At 48.1% G+C, this 22,067-nt stretch overlaps 1 protein-coding gene across 2 annotated transcripts in view; it reads left to right on the forward strand.

Moving 5' to 3' along the window:
* The first annotated feature begins 3,218 nt into the window (after window positions 1–3,218).
* RYK (receptor like tyrosine kinase) overlaps window positions 3,219–22,067 on the forward strand; it is a 254,573-nt gene continuing 235,724 nt past the window's right edge. Inside the window, exon 1 of one of the 2 annotated variants that reach the window (XM_073625527.1) lies at window positions 3,219–3,633. In XM_073625527.1, the coding sequence (XP_073481628.1) occupies window positions 3,438–3,633 (196 nt within the window). In that variant the 5' untranslated portion in view covers window positions 3,219–3,437. The remainder of the gene's footprint in view (window positions 3,634–22,067) is intronic. The other variant, XM_073625526.1, reaches the window with a different exon arrangement.

The raw sequence follows: 22,067 nt of genomic DNA on the forward strand, positions 1-22,067 counted from the left end.
GTCACCGCGCCGCTTTAACTGACAATTGCACGGTCGTGCGATGCTGTACCCAAACAAAATTGATGTCCTTTTTTTCTTTTTTTAGAGCTTTCAACCTCGGGACTTTAATGGTGTTTATATTTTAAATATCTATTCATCAAGGATTTGGATAAAATAAAAATGTTTTATTTATTTAAACATTAAAAAATCACAAGACATGATTTAGTACAGAAAAAAAGTTTTTCATAAAATTCAGTGACATATTGCAAAAGATACCACTTTTCTCAACATGTTTCGCCCATTGGAGCTTCCTCAGGGACTTGTCATGTGGCATCATATTTAACCAAACTGATGATCAAATATGTATGTAACTCAAGATTGCTCAAGAATCAATGAGATATATCCTATGGGATACTTTCCTTCAGAGATGGGTCTTCAAAAGTGTTTGCCGAGATATACAAAATGATCAGTAGGTGGAGTCCTTTCTAAAAATGTTAATTGATAGAATCAATATTGTCCATGGATCGCATCCACAGTGAGGCTTGGAAAAATTCACTCAAGAGCAGGATAAACAAAATGGAAAAATGTCAAAGTGCTCAGTGCATATAGGGCTTGCATCCAAGGCGAGCCAGGTCCTAGTGTATGTATCAGGTAAAAAACTGGTCGTGATTAAGGAGCAATTGAAAGGTTAATGGGGGAGAGAGGTATACCTCCCGTCTGGCTCGTTCAATAGCCGACAGCGAGTGACGGGGATTGGGCAGACAGATCAGACACCTAACTGACATTTTTGACACTTTTTTGAGAGCCAGTGACATTATTACAGTAATCAGTGCTAAAAATATGCACTGTTATTGTACTAATGACACTGGCAGGGAAGGGGTTAACATCCGGGGCGATCAAGGGGTTAATGAGGTTATGATCTCCCCTGTCAGAATGGAGATTTGCCATGTTTACACAGGCAGATCCCCATTCTGTCACTGTGGGGGAACGATCGTGGGTGGCTGGCGGACATCGAGTCCGCCCCATCCGCTGATTGACTCCCCCACTGGCCAGTGGGTGCGTGCGCCCACAAATACCCATGTATGAGCCGACGTATAATGACGCTGATTCGCGGGAAGCAGCCACATTGCTGCAGTACAACTGCGGCGGCTGATCCTTAGGCCCCATTCACACCTGTTTGAGAGTTTTTCCAGTGTTTTGTCGCGCGTTTTGACAGGCGTATTTGCGCGTTGCCATGCAGCGTTTTCCGGCGTTTTTAAGCTTTGGCATTTTTTTTATTAGCCAATAGGAAAAATGATCATCTGTTTCATCATTTGTTGCTATGTTTTTAGATTTTGTCATCTGCTTCCTGCACCAAAAACGCCCAAATCTGCCCAATTCGGGCGACAAAAAAGGGTCCAGAACTTGTTTGAGCTTCAGGCGACTTGGAGTGGAGATGTGAACCATCTCCATAAAGAATAATGGATTTTTTCCCCTCAAGGGTTTTGTAGCTTCAGGCTTCAAGCTACAAAACGCTTGGGTATGAATGGAGCCTTAATGGGTTAAATCTTAGATCTCTCCTCTGCCATCAAAAGCATCTGAGATTGGTTTGATCAGATACTATGCAAGCAGATAGTGGCTTATAAACCTCAACCCAAAACCAGAGGTGGTTAAATCCTCCTTGATTTCAGTTTCTTACAGCACAGAGGGGAGGAGGGTACAGATGTGCCTTCCTCTCCTCTCAGTTCACAAGAAAAACAAAGCGGTGGCGGTCCTGGGCTCCCTGATCACCTGGTAAAGGCAGTGGGCAGGGGGAATAGGGTTCCCTTCCGCACCCTGTAGAAATGATCAGGCGGCTTTAGAGACACTCTGATCACTTCTACATTAAAGCCCATCACTGATTAGACATTGTGGTCCTGGGATCATAGCTGCAGCCATGATCCTGATACAGTCACATGAACCTAAGGACATACGGGTATGTGCCAAGGGTGTGAAATGGTTAAAGTAGAACTAAAGGCAAAACTGCTGTAAAAAATAAACTCATCTGATTGGATGCAGCGCTGTTCTGATAAAAATGTTCTATCAGCCACCTTTGACAAAAGTCAATGAAATGATCAACAGTTGCCCAAAGGAGAAGGGGCTCCCAAGCCATCCACTGAGAGAAATGTGTACAGTATAGAATTAGCTTAAAGCCGTATTAAACGCAAGAGCAAACATTTTCACCAATCTTAGATGTGATAGCTGCATTAAGTTTCTTTTATATGATTTCTTTCTTCTATTTTCATCTGGTGATCCAGCCAGTAAGTCTTTTGTTTTTCAAAAGCACAAGCTCTCCAGCTTACACGGATGAGGCAAACCATTTACCACTGGCAGGGGTGCCTACATTAATCAGATTTTATTTATTCATATAAAAACTTTATTAAAAAAAAACTGCTGTAACTGCTTAAAAAATGTGTGTTGAAGTGTGGCTTCAATTTGTTAGTGTATTTAAATCTGCTAGTATATTTAACCCCCCAGACTGACAACGCTGCTGTCTGTTGTGTCTCACCAATACAGGTGGTGTGTTACCAGGTGAAAACAAAGGGGGGGAAAGCCAAAGAAAAGAAAACAAATGCAGCCACCACATCTAATGATTTGTAAGCTGCAACATAATACATCTTTGGATTTGGGTTTAATACCGCTTTAACTAAAGTAGAATTAAAGGCTTTTTATTTCATTTTGGATAAAGGGAGGATTATAACCCCTGTAAGGTCCCATTGGGGAGATTTCTCTTCACTTCCTGTCCCATAGCCAAAACAGGAAGTGAGAGGAAATCCCAGCAGTGTGGGAATCTCAGGGTGTCACCAGAAATAGCATCCTCGTTTAGAGAATGTACCGGGGACAGCCCAAGATGTGAGATTGTTTGTTACTGTCACTTTCAATGATAATGGTAAACAGGACAGACAGAGAGCATACATCTCCCCAACAGGGGCACAGACAGCAATACAAACCTGACAGGGGTTCTAACCCTCTCCAGTCTATCCAAAACGAAAAAAAAGGAAAGTTTTGCCTTTAGTTATAGTGTAGCAATAAATACATGACAGGTAGTAGGATGACTATTCTGCACCTTAGTCTGACATAGGAGTGAGCTCTACACCCCAACACGTTTGTTATTGTTTGTTTGGCCAATAAAGTCTCCCCTCCCCCCCCTCCTCCTAAAAAAACGTCCCAGCAATCCCAACAAAGCACAGTCATCCAGCAGAGGGCGCAGTGGAGTATAGCAGAGGACGGTGGCCGGGAAAAGGCACAAATCCCGGGAAGGCGAAGTTGTGTATGGTGGGAGAGCGCGTGCGCCGAGATCTGCGTGGAGTCCGGAGAGTGCGGCGGGGCGGTTCGGTGTGTGTGCGGTGTTCGGAACGGCGTTCTGAGGGAAAAGGAAGGATAAACTGAGCGGGAATGGTGCGGGACGGCCCCGGGATTCAGCACGGCCTGTGAGAGACATGCTGCCCGGGGCCCCGGACCCCCCGGGGTGGCGGAGGGGGAGGCAGCCGGGCCCCGGGCTGTGCTGTCCGTCCCTTCTGCTGCTCCTCGTCTTCCCGACTCTGCTGACCGGCAGCGAGGCCCAGCCTGGAGGAGCGAGCACTGAACCCGGCCTGAACGTCTACATGAGTGTGGAGGAGGTGGGCCGCCTGATCGGTGAGTGCAGCCCCGCCATTGTTACTGGAGACAGTGTGGGAGGACCCCCCAATCATGGGGGACAGAGGGTGCATTCCCCCTTCACTGGATACAGGGACCCCCCACCAGGGACAGAGAAGGGGGGTACACTACCCCCACATCACAGGGTATAGAGAGGACCCCCCTATCATGGGGGACAGAGGGTGCATCCCCCTTCACTGGATACAGGGACCCCCCACCGGGGACAGAGAAGGGGGCACACTACCCCCACATCACAGGGTATAAAGAGGACCCCCCAATCATGGGGGACAGAGAGTGCATCCCCCCTTCACTGGATACAGGGACCCCCCCCCACCAGGGACAGAGAAGGGGGTCACACTACCCCCACATCACAGGGTATAGAGAGGACCCCCCAATCATGGGGGACAGAGGGTGCATCCCCCTTCACTGGATACAGGGACCCCCCACCAGGGACAGAGAAGGGGGGTACACTACCCCCACATCACAGGGTATAGAGAGGACCCCCCAATCATGGGGGACAGAGAGTGCATCCCCTTTCACTGGATACAGGGACCCCCCCACCAGGGACAGAGAAGGGGGGTACACTACCCCCACATCACAGGGTATAGAGGGGACCCCCCAATCATGGGGGACAGAGAGTGCATCCCCCTTCACTGGATACACAGACCCCCCCCACCAGGGACAGAGAAGGGGGTCACACTACCCCCACATCACAGGGTATAGAGACGGACCCCCCCCAACTCGCAGGGTATAGAGAGCTGGACCCCCCCCCCTCGCAGGGTATAGAGAGCCGGACCCCCCCCCCTCGCAGGGTATAGAGAGCTGGACCCCCCCCTCGCAGGGTATAGAGAGCCGGACCCCCCCCCCCTCGCAGGGTATAGAGAGCCGGACCCCCCCCCCTCGCAGGGTATAGAGAGCCGGACCCCCCCCCCCTCGCAGGGTATAGAGAGCCGGACCCCCCCCCCCCCTCGCAGGGTATAGAGAGCCGGACCCCCCCCCTCGCAGGGTATAGAGAGCCGGACCCCCCCCCCTCGCAGGGTATAGAGAGCCGGACCCCCCCCCCTCGCAGGGTATAGAGAGCCGGACCCCCCCCCCTCGCAGGGTATAGAGAGCCGGACCCCCCCCCCTCGCAGGGTATAGAGAGCCGGACCCCCCCCCTCGCAGGGTATAGAGAGCCGGACCCCCCCCCCCCTCGCAGGGTATAGAGAGCCGGACCCCCCCCCCCCTCGCAGGGTATAGAGAGCCGGACCCCCCCCCCCCCTCGCAGGGTATAGAGAGCCGGACCCCCCCCCCCCCTCGCAGGGTATAGAGAGCCGGACCCCCCCCCCCCTCGCAGGGTATAGAGAGCCGGACCCCCCCCCCCCCCCCGCAGGGTATAGAGAGCCGGACCCCCCCCCCCGCAGGGTATAGAGAGCCGGACCCCCCCCCCCCGCAGGGTATAGAGAGCCGGACCCCCCCCCCCTCGCAGGGTATAGAGAGCCGGACCCCCCCCCCTCGCAGGGTATAGAGAGCCGGACCCCCCCCCCCTCGCAGGGTATAGAGAGCCGGACCCCCCCCCCCTCGCAGGGTATAGAGAGCCGGACCCCCCCCCCCTCGCAGGGTATAGAGAGCCGGACCCCCCCCCCTCGCAGGGTATAGAGAGCCGGACCCCCCCCCTCGCAGGGTATAGAGAGCCGGACCCCCCCCCCTCGCAGGGTATAGAGAGCCGGACCCCCCCCCCTCGCAGGGTATAGAGAGCCGGACCCCCCCCCCCTCGCAGGGTATAGAGAGCCGGACCCCCCCCCCCCTCGCAGGGTATAGAGAGCCGGACCCCCCCCCCCTCGCAGGGTATAGAGAGCCGGACCCCCCCCCCCCTCGCAGGGTATAGAGAGCCGGACCCCCCCCCTCGCAGGGTATAGAGAGCCGGACCCCCCCCCTCGCAGGGTATAGAGAGCCGGACCCCCCCCCCTCGCAGGGTATAGAGAGCCGGACCCCCCCCCCCCCCTCGCAGGGTATAGAGAGCCGGACCCCCCCCCCCCTCGCAGGGTATAGAGAGCCGGACCCCCCCCCCCTCGCAGGGTATAGAGAGCCGGACCCCCCCCCCCCTCGCAGGGTATAGAGAGCCGGACCCCCCCCCCCCCTCGCAGGGTATAGAGAGCCGGACCCCCCCCCCCTCGCAGGGTATAGAGAGCCGGACCCCCCCCCCCCCCTCGCAGGGTATAGAGAGCCGGACCCCCCCCCCCCCCTCGCAGGGTATAGAGAGCCGGACCCCCCCCCCCTCGCAGGGTATAGAGAGCCGGACCCCCCCCCCTCGCAGGGTATAGAGAGCCGGACCCCCCCCCCTCGCAGGGTATAGAGAGCCGGACCCCCCCCCCCTCGCAGGGTATAGAGAGCCGGACCCCCCCCCCTCGCAGGGTATAGAGAGCCGGACCCCCCCCCCTCGCAGGGTATAGAGAGCCGGACCCCCCCCCCTCGCAGGGTATAGAGAGCCGGACCCCCCCCCTCGCAGGGTATAGAGAGCCGGACCCCCCCCCCTCGCAGGGTATAGAGAGCCGGACCCCCCCCCCTCGCAGGGTATAGAGAGCCGGACCCCCCCCCCCTCGCAGGGTATAGAGAGCCGGACCCCCCCCCCTCGCAGGGTATAGAGAGCCGGACCCCCCCCCCCTCGCAGGGTATAGAGAGCCGGACCCCCCCCCTCGCAGGGTATAGAGAGCCGGACCCCCCCCCTCGCAGGGTATAGAGAGCCGGACCCCCCCCCTCGCAGGGTATAGAGAGCCGGACCCCCCCCCCTCGCAGGGTATAGAGAGCCGGACCCCCCCCCCCCCCCTCGCAGGGTATAGAGAGCCGGACCCCCCCCCCCCCCCTCGCAGGGTATAGAGAGCCGGACCCCCCCCCCCCTCGCAGGGTATAGAGAGCCGGACCCCCCCCCCCTCGCAGGGTATAGAGAGCCGGACCCCCCCCCCCCCTCGCAGGGTATAGAGAGCCGGACCCCCCCCCCCCCTCGCAGGGTATAGAGAGCCGGACCCCCCCCCCCCTCGCAGGGTATAGAGAGCCGGACCCCCCCCCCCCTCGCAGGGTATAGAGAGCCGGACCCCCCCCCCCCCCTCGCAGGGTATAGAGAGCCGGACCCCCCCCCCCCCCCTCGCAGGGTATAGAGAGCCGGACCCCCCCCCCCTCGCAGGGTATAGAGAGCCGGACCCCCCCCCCTCGCAGGGTATAGAGAGCCGGACCCCCCCCCCCTCGCAGGGTATAGAGAGCCGGACCCCCCCCCCCTCGCAGGGTATAGAGAGCCGGACCCCCCCCCCCTCGCAGGGTATAGAGAGCCGGACCCCCCCCCCCTCGCAGGGTATAGAGAGCCGGACCCCCCCCCCCCCCTCGCAGGGTATAGAGAGCCGGACCCCCCCCCCCGCAGGGTAGAGAGATGGACCCCCCCCCCACTCAGAGTAGAGGGACGGACCCCCCCCCGCCTCGCAGAGTGCAGATACAGACCCCCCTAACACACTATACAGAGGGGGAGGACCCCCCACACTCAGGGTACAGAGGGGAAGGGCCCCCCTCTCCAATGCAAAGGGAGAGGACCCCCCAAACTCATAGGGTACAGAGATGGGGGCCCCCCACAAAGAACAGAGAAAGGGGGAACTTCCCTCTCATATAGAACAAGGCCCCCCCCCCCCAAACAAGGTAGAGAGGAAAAGACACCCTACCCCCCATCACAGGGTACTGACAGAGACCCCCCCCCTTTCCCTGCAGGACACACAGACCCTGTTCTCTGGTCTGTATAAAATGAGCCTGCATTCGGCTCCGTTCACACTATGGCATTCCGGATCACGGGCGGAATCACCGCGATTCCAAAGAGCCGGAAATCTCAGGGTGCCCTTGCGATCCCCGTTATTTTCAATGGCACTCAAATCGCGGTGTGAATTTGCCGCCATTGTTGACCGAATTGCGGTATTATCACACAAACAGAATCGCACGACGCTCACAAGAAGTGAACTTTTGGGCAACAGCCATCTCGTGGTGTCTGTTGGTGGATTTTACTGCGATTTGTCGGTCGACAATTGTAGGAAAATTGCGCCGTGATTTGAGTGCCATTGAAAATAACGGGGATCGCAAGGGCGTCCTGTGATTTGTGGGGATGCAGAATCGCGGTGATTCTGCCCTCAATCTGGAACGCCATAGTGTGAATAGAGCCTAAAGCTGGCAAGAGGTGGGTAGAATTTTTTAAATGAAAAGAATGTTCTAAGAACGTTTGTTTCTCGAATCAGTGGGTCAGATCGACGTTCATTTTGAAGCTCAATGACTAGAAAATTAGAGCGGGATGGAAAATTTTTCTTGAATGAATTTCTAACATTGGCTTAATGCACACTGGACGTTTTACAGCAGCTGTTTTTGGCTTCAGAAGTTTTTTTCTAGTCTATAAACTCTCCATCATGTTATCCTATGTGACCATGCACACATAGGCTGTAATCAGCAGTTTTTGGCAGGGGAGCTTTTTGGCTTTAAAAAAACCCCAAAACTAGTGGGCTCTGAGAGGAGTTTTTCAGCTTTAAAAACACTCTAACGTCAAAAAACGCTGATAAACGCTCAAAAACGTGGCTCGCCAGCAGTTTTTGACGTTTTTGATCCATTAAAAAAAAAAAAAAAACGCTAACGCAGAAAAACTCACTGCAAAGCTACTGGCATTTTTTATAATGTTATTTTAACATCCAGTCTGCATGAGGCCTGTATGTGGTTTTTGTTCAGTAAAGTCCATTCATTCCAAAATCAAATAGTAAAAGCAAATCTCTTGAACTACATTGAAATGTTCTGAGATTTTTGCTACTAATTTTATCTGAAGACTTTTCCTTTTGAGATTCTATCCATCTATGGCCAGCTTCCCTCCAGGTAAAGATGTGATTGGCTTATACTTAAATATGGGAAAAACATGATAACATTGCCCATCTCTACCTCCTGAGCCTAAATTGTTTTATCCACAGAGACCACCAAGACCACAGACACCCCTGCCCCTCATAGGACACACATGCCTCTCCCTCATAGCCCTCTATTCTCCATCTTCTCCTTGTAGAATATTCTGTATTGTTCACCAAAACGAAACTAAAAAATGTCAATGTGTTCTTGAAATCCTTGCTCATATTTAAGAGAAATACTTAGGCCACCATTGCAGGAAAAAAAAAAATGCAGCTCAGCTGGTTGTCTTTGAGCTTCAGTACTTTGTCAAAAAATCTGAATTTCTGATCTGCATTTGTTGCCTGGATGCGGGAGGAGCTGGGGGACGTCGGATCGGTATAACAGCCAGGCAACTAGTATATCTTGTCCACAATAGCCGCTTATAGTTTTCTTCTGGTGCAGGTTTCCGTTGATGACTTCTTTGGACAGAGTTGTATGTTCCTGTCCTATCACAGCTTGGAGGAAAACTTCTCAGGCATTATATTTTTGCTGCAGTAGACTGGCTCAAGTTCTTCATATTGTACACAATCCTTTTTTTTTTTTTTTTTTTTGGCAGGGAAGGATTAAAACCAGGTTTTTATTGCAGAGTTCCCATTGGGGAGATTTGCCTCACTTCTAGCTTTTCCCTACTCTACTTACCCTTGAAAAACAAAGACATCCATCTTCCTTTTTTTATTTTTTTTATTTTAATATGTACTTGTCTGTGTCCCTTCTGGAGATTTCCCCCCACTGTTGTAGTAACATGTTGTCACTGAGGAAATTAGGGGGGTGGGGTCAAGGAGAGTAGAAACTGATAGAGATTGTAACCCTTCACTGCTCTATGCTGAAAAAAGCTTTAAAGTAGAACCGTAGGCAAAACCCTTTTTGTTTTCTATTTTGGATCGAGTAAAGGAGGGTGAAAACCCCCATAAGGTTTATTTTTGCTATCTTTGTCCCATTGGGGAGCTTTACCTTCACTTCCTGTCCCATAGCCAAGCAGGAAGTGAGAGAAAGTCTCTGCAAATGAAGGGAATCTCTTGGGGAACCTCAGGTCACCAGAACTAGTGTTCCCATTGGAAGATTTCTCCTCTATTATTTTTCTGCGGACAGCCCAAAATGTGGGATTATTCTTTTACTTTCACTTTCAATGATAATGGAAGCTTGTAGAAATAGAGAGAGCGGTACTCCCTAACGGGGACACAATAGAAACTTACCAGTGTTCTAATCCATCTCCCCTCTATCTAAATACCTAGTGAGATATCAGGTGAGAGTGGGGGAGGAGGGAGTGAGGCAGAGAGAGACTGGGTGCCTGGGGTCCGACGTCCCCCCCCCACACACACAAACCTCCACAGGCGCGGCAGCAATTGGATCTCTGTCCCCGCCGGCTGCACTCACTCCCATTTCCTCCTCGGTTCTGACGTGTACACAGGCTGGGAGGAAGAGCCCAGGAGGTGGAGGGACACCATCCACGCTACAGCACCTGCTCCATCCATTCCCCCGATCCCATCCCCAGACATGCTCAGCTGCTTTCCATTGGGGCACTCGTGTGGGTGCGCTCCCGAGTCCTGCTGCTACATCCATTGACACAGGCATTAGGACTTGGGGGCCCCCCCCCCCACGTCACTGGATTTGATTGTCAGCAGCGGGAACCAATGGCTCCCACTGCTATCAATCTATCCAATGAGGACCCGAGATAGTGGCTATAGCTGCTGTGCTCATCCCCGTCATTGGAACAATTCTGCTTAGGTAAGAATAAAAAGGGGGAGGGGTCTGGGGGACAGCTGCAGCACAAAAGGTTTTTCACCTTCACTACTTCAGCCCCAGAAGAATTTACCCCCTTCTTGACCAGGCCATTTTTTGTGATACAGCACTGCGTCGCTTTAACTGACAATTGCTCGGTTGTGCGATGTTGTCCCCAAACAAAATGTATGTACTTTTTTTTTTTTTTTCTTTTGGTGGTATTTAATCACCTCTTCGGTTTTTATTTTTTGCTCTATAAACAAAAAAAAGCAACAATTTTGAAAAAAACACTATTTTGTACTTTTTGCGATTATAAATATCCCCAAAAAATGTCTTCAACTGTTTAGGCCAATATGTATTCTATTACATATTATTGGTAAAACAAATCGCAGTAAGTGTATATTGATTGGTTTGCACAAAAGTTATAATGTCTACAAAATAGGGAATAGGTTTATGGCATTTTTATTATGTATTTTAATTTTTTTTTACTAGTAATGGGGATAATCTGTGATTTTTATCGGGACTGCAACATTGCGGCAGACACATCGGACACTTTTGAAACTTTTTTTGGGACCATTGGCATTTATACAGCGATCAGTGCTATAAAAATGTCACTGACAGGGAAAGTTAACACTAGGGTACGATAAAGGGGTTAACTGTGTTCCCTGTGTGTGTTTCTAACTGTAGTGGGAGGGGACTGACCTAGAGGAAATGACAGATCGCGATTCCTAGCTATTAGGAACTCACGATCTGTTTCTCCTCACAGAATAGAACAAGATCGCCACCATTACTAGTAAAAAAAAAAAAATAAGAATGCTATAAATCTATCCCCTATTTTGTAGACACTATAACTTTTTCGCAAACCAATCAATATATGCTTATTGCGATTTTTATTTCTTTCTTTTATTTTTTAACCGAAAATATGTAGAAGAATATATATCGGCCTAAACTGAAAAAAATGGGGATATTATAGCAAAAAGTTAGTTTTTTTTTTTTTTTATAGCGCAAAAAATAAAAACCGCAGAGATGATCAAATGCCACCAATTAGAAGGGCTCTATTTGTGGGGAAAAAAAAGTCAGTTTTGTTTGGGTGTAGCGCCGGATGACCGCGCAATTGTCGGTTAAAGCGGCGCAGTGCCGAATCGAAAAAAATGGCCTGGTCATTCAGCAGCCAAATTTTCCGGGGCTGAAGTGGTTAATGCATAGAATGCAGTAGCGGCCCGTCAATTAGGGGTGCACGGACCATGGATTCCAATGGGGGGGCGCGAGCGGTTGTTTTTTTCTGAGGCACGTGATTAGAGCCAGAGGCTTAAAAAAAAAAAAGGAAAGATAGAAATGGCTGCACATCCATCCAATCATTGCCATTGGTAATGATTAAGCACAAAATGTATGTGTGAAACGCGTCTACGTGACCACAGTTTGGTGTCTTTGGTGTTATCTTTGTGAAACAAAATAAAAGGCAGTCAGAAGTTCTGGATGTGCAGCCATTTCTTTCTTCTTTCCAAGTTTCCCATGGAGGCGGGCTGGGGCTAGCACTCTGCAAGATACTCCAGTCAGCCTTATCTTTATACACCTGGAGCAGCGGTTCTTTTTCTTGTGTACAGGCTTAAAGGGTGAGCTCAGAGCACTGTGCCTGAAGCTCACCCAGTTGTGTTTTCCCATTAAATCTCCTCCCCGCCGATCAGGAAGCTGGCCGTGAGACCTGTTTCCTGATTGGCCAAAACATCAGACGATCCTATTGGACGGCTAGCGCTTAGGAGGAAGAGAGTGGAGATGCACGGTGGAAGCTGCTGGTGAAGCGGACACCAGAATTGCTGCTAGCACCTCGCCGCCCACCACTTAGATGGGGCCTGCCCACTGTGCTGGAGGGGACACCGGAGCAGCTGTCTGCACCGCTAGTGCTGTGGGGTGGGGGGTGGTAGGGCCGTGCCTCCGGCCGCCTGGGGGGAGATATATATATATCTCATATTTACCTCCCACTGTGCAGTTAGTTTTGTACAGTGTGTCCCTGATCATCGTCTTCTGGGGTCCCCCATAGGCGCTCGCGGCGCCTCCTCGCATCTGTAAACCCCCTAGGAGAAGCGCTTTCCCTGAGGGTTACCTTGCAGGCGCTCTCACAAGTCCAGCATTTGTGTCCATAGACGCAGAATGTAGGAACTCGACTTGGCGCCCGCGTCATTGGATTCGATTGACGGCAGCGGGAGCCAATGGCTGCGCTGCTATCAATCTATCCAATCAAGAGCCAAGAACCCCGGGCAGAGAGGTACAGTGCATCTCTGCCGACGGAATGAACGGGCTTAGGTGAGTAAAACGGGGGGGGGGGGCTAGGGGGCTGGTCAGTGTCAGAATATTTTTTCACCTTTTTAATGCATAGGATGCATTAAGGTGAAAAAACATGGGGGTGTACAACTTCTTTAGTCCAGTGTGCTTTGAAGCTTTTTCAGTTCTATTTTTGTCTGTTTATACTTGAAGTGGCTTGAGTTGAATAAGTTCATTTTAGGAAGCTGGGCGCTAAAGCCTTTTACTGTGGTTTGGGTTTTCTGGTTTATGGAAACCGAAGAGTGAGTTTATTTTCAATCCTTGCAGTTAAGAATAACACAAGTGTTAGAACTGATTTACTCAGTGCAGACTGTTTCACTTTGCAATGGGTTAAATACCTCAGCCTGAAAGTGTTCAATGTTTTAAACTCTTAGGCTGGCAAAACATTGAATTTTCTTTTGAAAATTTGTGCGTTTTGTGATATGATGGTGCCACCATGGATTTAGAAATTCAACTAGGGTTGTCCCGATACCACTTTTTTAGGACCGAGTACAAGTACCGATACTTTCTTTCAAGTACTCGCCGATACCGATTACCGATACTTTTTTTTTTAAATGTCACGTGACAGTGTTTTTTGGGGTTTTTTTTTTTAACAGTGCTTGCTTTTTTTGGGGGGGGGAGGGTGAACGGTGTATGTGTGTGGTTTTTTTTTTTTTTTTTTTTTTTTTTTTTATTTACAACTTTTATTTTTTACAATAATATTTTTTTATTCTTTTTTTTTTTTTTGTTTTTTTTTAATCAGCCCTTTTGGGGGGCTTTGGTGAGATATCAGGGGTCTTAACAGACCTCTGATATCTCCCCCTTGAGACAGAGAAAGAGACAGAGGATAGAGATTCCCCAGTCCCTTTCTCTGCAGCCTCAGCTGCACTGAGAATGAATGGAGAGAAGACAGCAGCTTCTCTCCATTCATAAACTGACACATCGTAATCACAGGAGATTACAATGTTTCAGTTATTGTGAATGGACAGAGTCAGCTGACTCTATCCATACACAAAGGAAGGAGGAGGAGGGGGACGGAGGAACGGAGGGGGAGAACGGAGGGGACAGATAAGGAAAGAGGAACGGAGGGGGAGAACGGAGGGAGACAGATAAGGAGAGCAGAACGGAGGGGACAGATAAGGAGAGCAGAACGGAGGGGACAGATAAGGAGAGCAGAACGGAGGGGACAGATAAGGAGAGCAGAACGGAGGGGGACAGCGGAGAGGCACAGAGGAAAGGAGGGGGACAGATGAACGGAGGGGGCACGGAGGAGGATGCAGTGACAGTCAGCGGTGAGCGATCACCGCTGTATGTCACTAAAGCTGGTGAAAGCCGCTGGGGGAGAATCTTGTAACTCCCCCACGCGCCGATCACAGCTGTCTTCCAGGTATCGGGGGAAGCATCGGGAGCATTTGCCTGAGTACAAGTACTTGGGCAAATGCTCGGTATCGGTGCCGATACCGATACTAGTATCGGTATCGGGACAACCCTAAATTCAACCAACCAAGCCTTCAATTTCACCTCATGTTGCTACAGAAAATAATTTTCATGGCTGGGAATCTTCCTTTCTTTCCGGGAATTTTCTTTTCTTGCACGTGCAAATTTCTTTTTCCATTACATTTCTTGCATGATTCTCCCATTATTAATTAGAAAATTGTTCGTTTTTCGAAAAATTTCCAACATGTCCGATTTACTAAAATTTGATTTGAATTGGGACCCATGTATGGCCTGCCTAAGTCAGACTTGGGCTAAGGCCCGAGGACAGATTCTTGTGTAAACATTCTGCTCTGTCCTGGTTTGCTGATTAGATTTTAATTACCTCAACATATTCTGTTGAATAGACTTTTGATTTATGTGATTGCTTCCAATAGCGTTAAATAGCAAATTTTCATATATTGGGAGAAAATGTTTGTGTTCTATGTTAAGTAAAGTTTCTGTAAAACATGATCCTACAGAAGCACACTAAGAATCATGACCCCTTTTAAAAAGTATCCATGGACCAAAATATAAAATGATATATTCATTTCCACATTGTTTCAATTTTTTCTAATCTACTTCTTTTAATCTAAAATGATCTTGAAGTTGTGAAGATCCCCACATATTTACTTCCTTGTTCACTATACCCTGCGAGTAGGCACTGCTGTGTCACACGTTTCACAGAGCCGGTGTCTTGCCGAGAATGTTCCCTCGGCGGATAAGCTCCCCCCCTGTACTGCGCAGGCGCAGCGCCTGCGCAGTACGGACTACTGTCAGCCGCCGGAGATAGCCGAAGCAAAAATGCTTCAATCAGCTGTACACGGCGCCTGCGCTCTGGGTCCAGGTTCCTTCCCCACCATCCAAGTGGACCTAGAGGGGAATCTAAAAGAGCCGAGCGGCGCGAGGCCGTGCCCGAAGCGCGGCGAGCGGCGCGAGGCCGTGCCCGAAGCGCGGCGAGCGGCGCGAGGCCGTGCCCGAAGCGCGGCGAGCGGCGCGAGGCCGTGCCCGAAGCGCGGCGAGCGGCGCGAGGCCGTGCCCGAAGCGCGGCGAGCGGCCCTCTTACAGGCGCCGTGTACAGCTGATTTTCAGCTATTCCGCTTCGGCTATTTCCGCCGGATCCTACTGCGCAGGCGCAGCGCCTGCGCAGTGGGGGGGGAACTTAGCCGCCGAGCGGAACTTTCTCGGCAGAACACCGGTCTTCTCTCAGCACCTCTAGAACAGGAGGAGTTTCAGGAAGCGCAGTCAGTACAGGAACCACTGCTTGCAGAGAGCAAGGTACCATTTGAAATGTAGTGCAGAGGAGAAGCTGCAAAGCACGCAGGGAAGCCAGGAAGTTGTGGAAATAGATGGCCAGCAGACAGGCAGAACTTCCAGCGTGAAAGGAGATATTTTGAAGTAAGCTGATATTGGATTGTCAACAAAAATAAATTTAAATAAAATTGTTGTGCCACCTTTTGGTCTGGCCTCACCTGTAGAATGCCGTCCAGTTCTGGGCACCAGTCCTCAGGAAGGATGTACTAGAAATGGAGCAAGTACATAGACGGGCAACAAAGCTAATGAAGGGTCTGGAGGATATTGGTTATGAAGAAAGGTTGCGAGCACTGACCCTATTCTCTCTGGAGAAGAGACGCTTGTGAGGGGATTTGATTTCAATTTACAAATGCCGTACTGGTGACCCCACAATAGAGAAAACTTTTTCACGGAAGGGAGTTTAATAAGACATGTGACCACTCACTAAAATTAGAAGAAAAAAGGTTTAACCTCAAACTGTGTAGAGGGCTCTTTACTGTAAGAGCGGCAAGGATGTGGAATTCTCTTCCACAGGCGGTGGTCTCAGCTGGGAGCATTGATGGTTTCAAAAAACTATTATATAAGCACCCGAACGACTGCAACATACAGGTATATACAAGGTAATAATGACATAATCACACACATAGGATGGACTTGTGTCTTTTTTCAACCTCCCCTACTATATAACTTATTACAATGTTGTTCTAAAATGAAATTTGTTAGTAATGGAAATAGTTTTTTTGGGCCAAAAAAACTAAAGTTTAAGTAAATAAGAAGTTCTAGTTTAACCAACTCCTGCCCACTGTATAGTAAAATGACAGCGGGCAGGATTCCCTCTTGTTCTGGGACGGCGTCATATGACGTTGCACCAGTGTCGCCACACAGCGCGCCCCAGATCTCCATAAAGAGTCGATGACGTGGCTCTTTACCCATGTGATCAGCTGTGTCCAATCCCAGCCGATCACATGTAAACACGGAAGTGCCTTTTATCGGCTCTCCTCGCCTCACACTGACGGTGTAAGGCGAGGAGAGAGGCATCTCCTCGCAGGGGACACCTGTACAGGTAATCGGGGTGATGATCAGTGCAGCCCCATCAGTGATGCCAATCTGTGCTCATCAGTGCCACCTATCAGTGTGGCATATTAGTGTCGCCTCATCATTGCCCATAAGTTCTGCCTCATCTGCTCGCATCAGTGAAGGAGAAAAAATATTTATTTACAAAATTGTCTGACAAACTAAAACTTTTATTTTTTTTTTTTTTTTTTTCCAAATTTTGGGGCTTTTTTTTTTAGTTAGCAAAAAAAAAACACCAAAAGAATGCACTATTTGTTTGAAAAAAAAGATAATCATTTGCGTACAGTGTTGCATGACCGCGCAATTGGCATTCAAAGTGTGACAGCACTGAAAATTGGCCTGGACAGGAAGATGGTAAAAGTGCCCGGTTTCGAAGCGGCTAAAGTGTATGTCAGGAAAATAAATATATTAAAAAAAAAAAAAAAGGTACAGTTCTGCAATCTTTCCTCGTCTACCATGTTTTATCTCCCGATGCTCTCCAAACTTTCTAAACAAAGGGCCAGTTTGCTGTCCTTCAGACTTTAGGGAGGGCTGGTGGGAGTAGAAAATGTCCTAGCATCCAGTTGGAGTAAACCATGCCCCATCCCTGGTGTCAGTGGAAGGAATATTGCCCCATCGTTGGTGTCAATAGATGGAATAGTGCGCCAAGAACCAGATAAAGGCAAGCTAAGGGGGGCAAGCAAGCAAAGACTGCTGTTATAAAGTAAAAAAGGTGTGGGGTGTTTTTTCTTTTCCATAACCTTAAAGTGATTGTGAAGGATCGTTTTTTATTTTTTTGAAATAACAAACATATTTACCTCCCACTGTGCAGCTCGTTTTGCACAGAGTGGCCCGAACATCCTCTTCTAGGGACCCTGGCGGCTCCTCCCTGCATTAGATAACCCCCTAGGAGAAGCGCTGTCCCGAGGGGGTTACCTTGGGGGCTCGCTCCCCAGTCCAGCATTTGCATCCACAGACACGAATTCCGGCCTTGGCGCCCGCATCATTGGATTTGATTGACCACAGCGGGAGCCAATGGCTGCGCTGCTATCAATCTATCCAATCAAGAGCTGGGACCCCATGGAGCGAGGGACAGCGTGTCCCCGCCAAGGAGATGAAGGGGCTCAGGTAAGTAAAACAGAGGGGCTGGTGACTGCCAGGTGGTTTTTCACCTTTTAAAGTGGTTGTAAACCCTTACAGACCGCTTAAACCTACAGGTAAGCCTAGATTAACCACTTCACTACCCGCGTATTGTAATATGACGTCCACAGATGGGATCTCCCATCCTTGGTGGACGTCATATGACGGCCTGGGCTTCCCGGCCATCTAGGGGGCGCGTTGCTCGGGTCCCGGTGCGTGTGCCCGGCGGCCGCGATTGCCCATTAACCGGGACGGACCGTGGATCTGTGTGTGTAAACACACAGATCCACGTCCTGTCAGTTGAGAGGAGACCGCTCTGTGTTCCCAGTACAGAGGAACACTGATCGGTCTCCTCCCCTTGTACGTCCCCTCCCCCTACAGTTAGAATCATTCCCTAGGAAACATATTTAACCCCTTGTGTCCCCCTAGTGGTTAACCCCTTCACTGCCTGTCACATTTATACAGTAATCAATGCAATTTTATAGCACGGATCGCTGTATATATGTGAATGGTCCCAAAAATGTGTCAAAAGTGTCCGATGTGTCCGCCATAATGTCGCAAAAAAATCGTGATCGCCGCTATTACTAGTAAAAAAAAATAAATTATTATTTATTTTTTTTTTTTAAATGCCATAAATCTATCCCGTATTTTGTAGACGCTATAACTTTTGTGCAAACCAATCAATATACGCTTATTGCGATATTTTTGGAAAAAAAAAAAAAATGTAGAAGAATACGTATCGGCCGAAACTGAGGAAATTTTTTTTTTTTTTTTTTTTTTAAATTGGGATATTTTATTATCGCAACAAATAAAAAATATTGTTTTTTTTTTGTTTTTTTTTTTTTCAAATGTGTCGCTCTTCTTTTGTTTATAGCACAAAAAATTAAAACCGCAGAGGTGATCAAATACCACCAAAAGAAAGCTCTATTTGTGGGGAAAAAAGGAAGTCAATTTTGTTTGGGTACAACGTCGCACGACCGCGCAATTGTCGTTTAAAGTGTGACAGTGCTGAAAACTAAAAATTGGTCTGGGAAGGAAGGGGGTGAAAATGCCCTGTATTGAACCGGTTAAGGCTAACCTGTAGGTGCAAGAAATATCTCCTTAACCTACATGGTTAAGGAGATATTTTCCTAAAAACGGACACTGATGTCAACGGCGCACTGAGCGTGCCGTTAGTGAAGGCGATCGTGCCGTCACTGATGGCTCCCGCGCGCATGCGCCGGAGTGACGTCATCGCTGGCCAGTCACAGCGCCGGAGCGGCGATACCCGGAAGAAAGATGGATGCTTTGTGGAAGAGGGGACAGTGGTGACATCGCAGGCTCCTGTGTCAGATAAGTGACACATAATGGGTTACTATGCGATGCATAGTAGCCCATTATGCTTTACCTTTGCAGGGAAACAAAGAGGAAGTAAACCCATTAGGGTTTACTTCCTCTTTAATGCATAGGATGCTTTAGGGTGAAAAAACACGAGGGTTTACAACCCCTTTAATGCATTCTATGCATGAAGGTACAAAAATCTCAACACTGCTTGCTAGAACCTGAAACACTTCTGCACTGGACAATGAGCATTTACTGCTGACATCCTTGTAACAACTAGGAATCCTAATCCTAACCTCTAATCCTAGGGCTGGTAGTTTGTAACGCATATAGTCCTTGCACTTGGAAATGAGTCTCCAAGCTAATAGAGGCCAAATTAGGTCTAGCAAATCATAGACATGTGTCTCTGCTTACTAGGGCCGGACATGGTTTAAGGTAAGTGAACCAGTTAAAACTTTACGTATGAAAAAAAACTGAGACCCGGCTGCTCTGGACTTGGATATCTTTAGAGTTCAATTGTAAACCAAATAAAATTATCCTCACATCAACCTTGACTAAAAGCTCCTGGGCTCTTATCTATTCAGTAAAGTACATTCAATTACAGATAAGTAGAGCTGACTTTTATGCAACTTCTTTGTCTCTTAGCAGCAGATACTGCATTATGTTCACTTAAAGGGAAACGATGGTAAAATTATACATCTGAAAACGATCAGCTTAAAGTACACCTGTCGGTATAAAAAAAGCCTAGTAATCCCTGTTTGTACTTCTCCAAGCACCCCCCACTAACCTCTGTCCTGGGCCTTTGTCTGATCTATAAAGCTTCAACACTTCGAAAAAGTGTAAGTTTTTCAGATCACAAGGGCCTAGGATTCAAGGATAGTGAGGAGTGCTTGCAGATAGCTAAAATGACTAGCCTACACCTTTTATACAGTGGGGAAGATAATTATATTTTATCATTGGTGTATTTTAAATGATATAGACAGAATATCAACCAAAAATCCATAAAAACACAATAAAATTCTATAAATTAAGTTGCAGTTCAGTAAGTAAAATAAGTATTTGATCCCCAAGCAAAACATGACTTGAGTTTTGTCCTGCTCCCTTCTTCTGTTACCAGCCTGATAACTTTTGACAAGCTCTCCGAGATGGGAGCCTGAAGTGTGTGGTCGGGGGAGTTTGCCATAAATAGATTAGCACAAATATATATATATATAATTTTCTATCTATCCAGCTCAAATGTCAAGAATCGGGTTTACATCCACTTTAATGCCAAAGATCTCAATTTTGATCTCCTCTGACCACAGCACTTTCTCCCAGTCCTCTGAATCATTTAGATTTTCATTGGTATGACTGCCTTCTTGAGGGGAGGAACAGAACAAAATATTACAGCACACACATGCAACAAAGACATTTACCTCCTGCCAGGCTATTTAAAACACCTAATCATTTTCAAAAATTATGGGGATTTGGTCACACCATATTGCTATATGATGCTTAAGCCCACTTACTGCGACAAAGTACCCCATAGTTAGTGGGTCCTATGCTATCCATAGAATGGGAGATCCTGCTTCTCTGAACCATGGGAGAAATACATTCCTCTATATGGGAGAAATAAAGGACTGTCCACCTGTGTCATAGGTGGAGTCCTTTTAGTTATCCCTTATAAAGGAGTGTATTTCTCCCATGGTTACACAGTAATCGGTGCATTTTTATAGCACTGATAGCTGTATAAATGCCAATGGTCCCAAAAATGTGTCCGATCTGTCCACGGCAATGTCAGTCCTGCTAAAAATCGCAGATCACCGCCATTACTAGTAATAAAAAATGCCATAAATCTTTCCCCTATTTTGTAGACACTATAACTTTTGGCAAACCAATCAATATACGCGCTTTGTGATTTTTTTTTTTTTTTTTTTTTTTTTTATTACCAAAAATATGTAGAAGAATAAAAAAAATACAACTAACTAAAAATACAAAATTTTTTTTTTTTTTTCAAAATTGTCACTTTTTTGGTTTAAAAAAACAAAACTAGTGGGTTCTGAGGAGAGTTTTTCAGCTGTAAAATCGCTCTAACGTCAAACACTGCTCACAAGCGTTTTTTTTTTCCCATTGGGGGAAAAAAAAAACCCGCTAACGCTAAAAACCGATATTGCAAAAACTTTAAGAAAAACTCACTGCAAAGCTACTGACATTTTTATAATGTTATAACGTCCAGTGTGCATGAGGACTAAAAGTGATCGACTGGATCTCTCTTCAAAGGGGTGGCAAGGGCTACCGCCAGGCTCTTCAAATGCTACCTTGTCAATGCTGCAACTATACAACAGTCGGTTTGTTTCATTTACCATAAAGTATACGTCCAGTCACAACCCCTTTTTCATTGATGGCCTAGTACAGGACACCTGTTGGATCTTTTACTGCTAATTGGTGCCCCATTAGGGAGATTTCTCCTCACCCCCTGTTCTGCTGACATTTTGCCACCAAGAAACCTTTGCATGTCAAAAGCAGGAATTAATCTGATCTGTGAGGGATATCTTAAAGTGGAACTTCACTCTCTCAATCATCATGGATTATTTGTAATCCTTATGCTGCTAACATTCGTAAATAAATAGGAAAGTATAAGGCTTCATGCACACTGAAGCTCATAAATGCCTGTTTTGGGGAATTTGTGCATTTTTTTTAACAGCCCATAAACTCCCCTCTGTTATCCTATGTGTCCATGCATACATGGATGCTTTTGGACGTTTATCAGCAGTGGTGTTTATGGGCTGATGTCTGCCCTAAAATTACGTTCAGGAGCTGTTTTTCTGACCACAAAAAATGGTTAAAAACGCTAAACGCGCATAAACGTTGATAAACACTCAAAAACATGGCTCACCAGTGGTTTTAACGTTTTTGATTAAAGGATAAAAAAAGCTATTGCAAAAACATTAAGGAATTGAAAGACTAAGATTCCAGAGCTAGGCAAAATATGTCATACAGCCCAGGTGTCTTCGAGACGGGAGGAGGGGTTTTCTCAGCTAAGCACACCCTCCTGCCTGCAAGCCTGAGTTAAAGTGTTACTAAACCCAGGACCCTGCATTCACTAGATCTGATCTCCCACAGTACACAGAACATGGAAATGCAATTGTTTTAGTAAATATAAACTGCAAAACACCTTTTCTCATCAGCAGTATATAGCAGTCTTGTGACTTCTATCAGTGTCTGGTTATAAC

This window comes from Aquarana catesbeiana, linkage group LG04 (assembly GCF_042186555.1).
Source record: "Aquarana catesbeiana isolate 2022-GZ linkage group LG04, ASM4218655v1, whole genome shotgun sequence".
Taxonomy (NCBI): domain Eukaryota; kingdom Metazoa; phylum Chordata; class Amphibia; order Anura; family Ranidae; genus Aquarana; species Aquarana catesbeiana.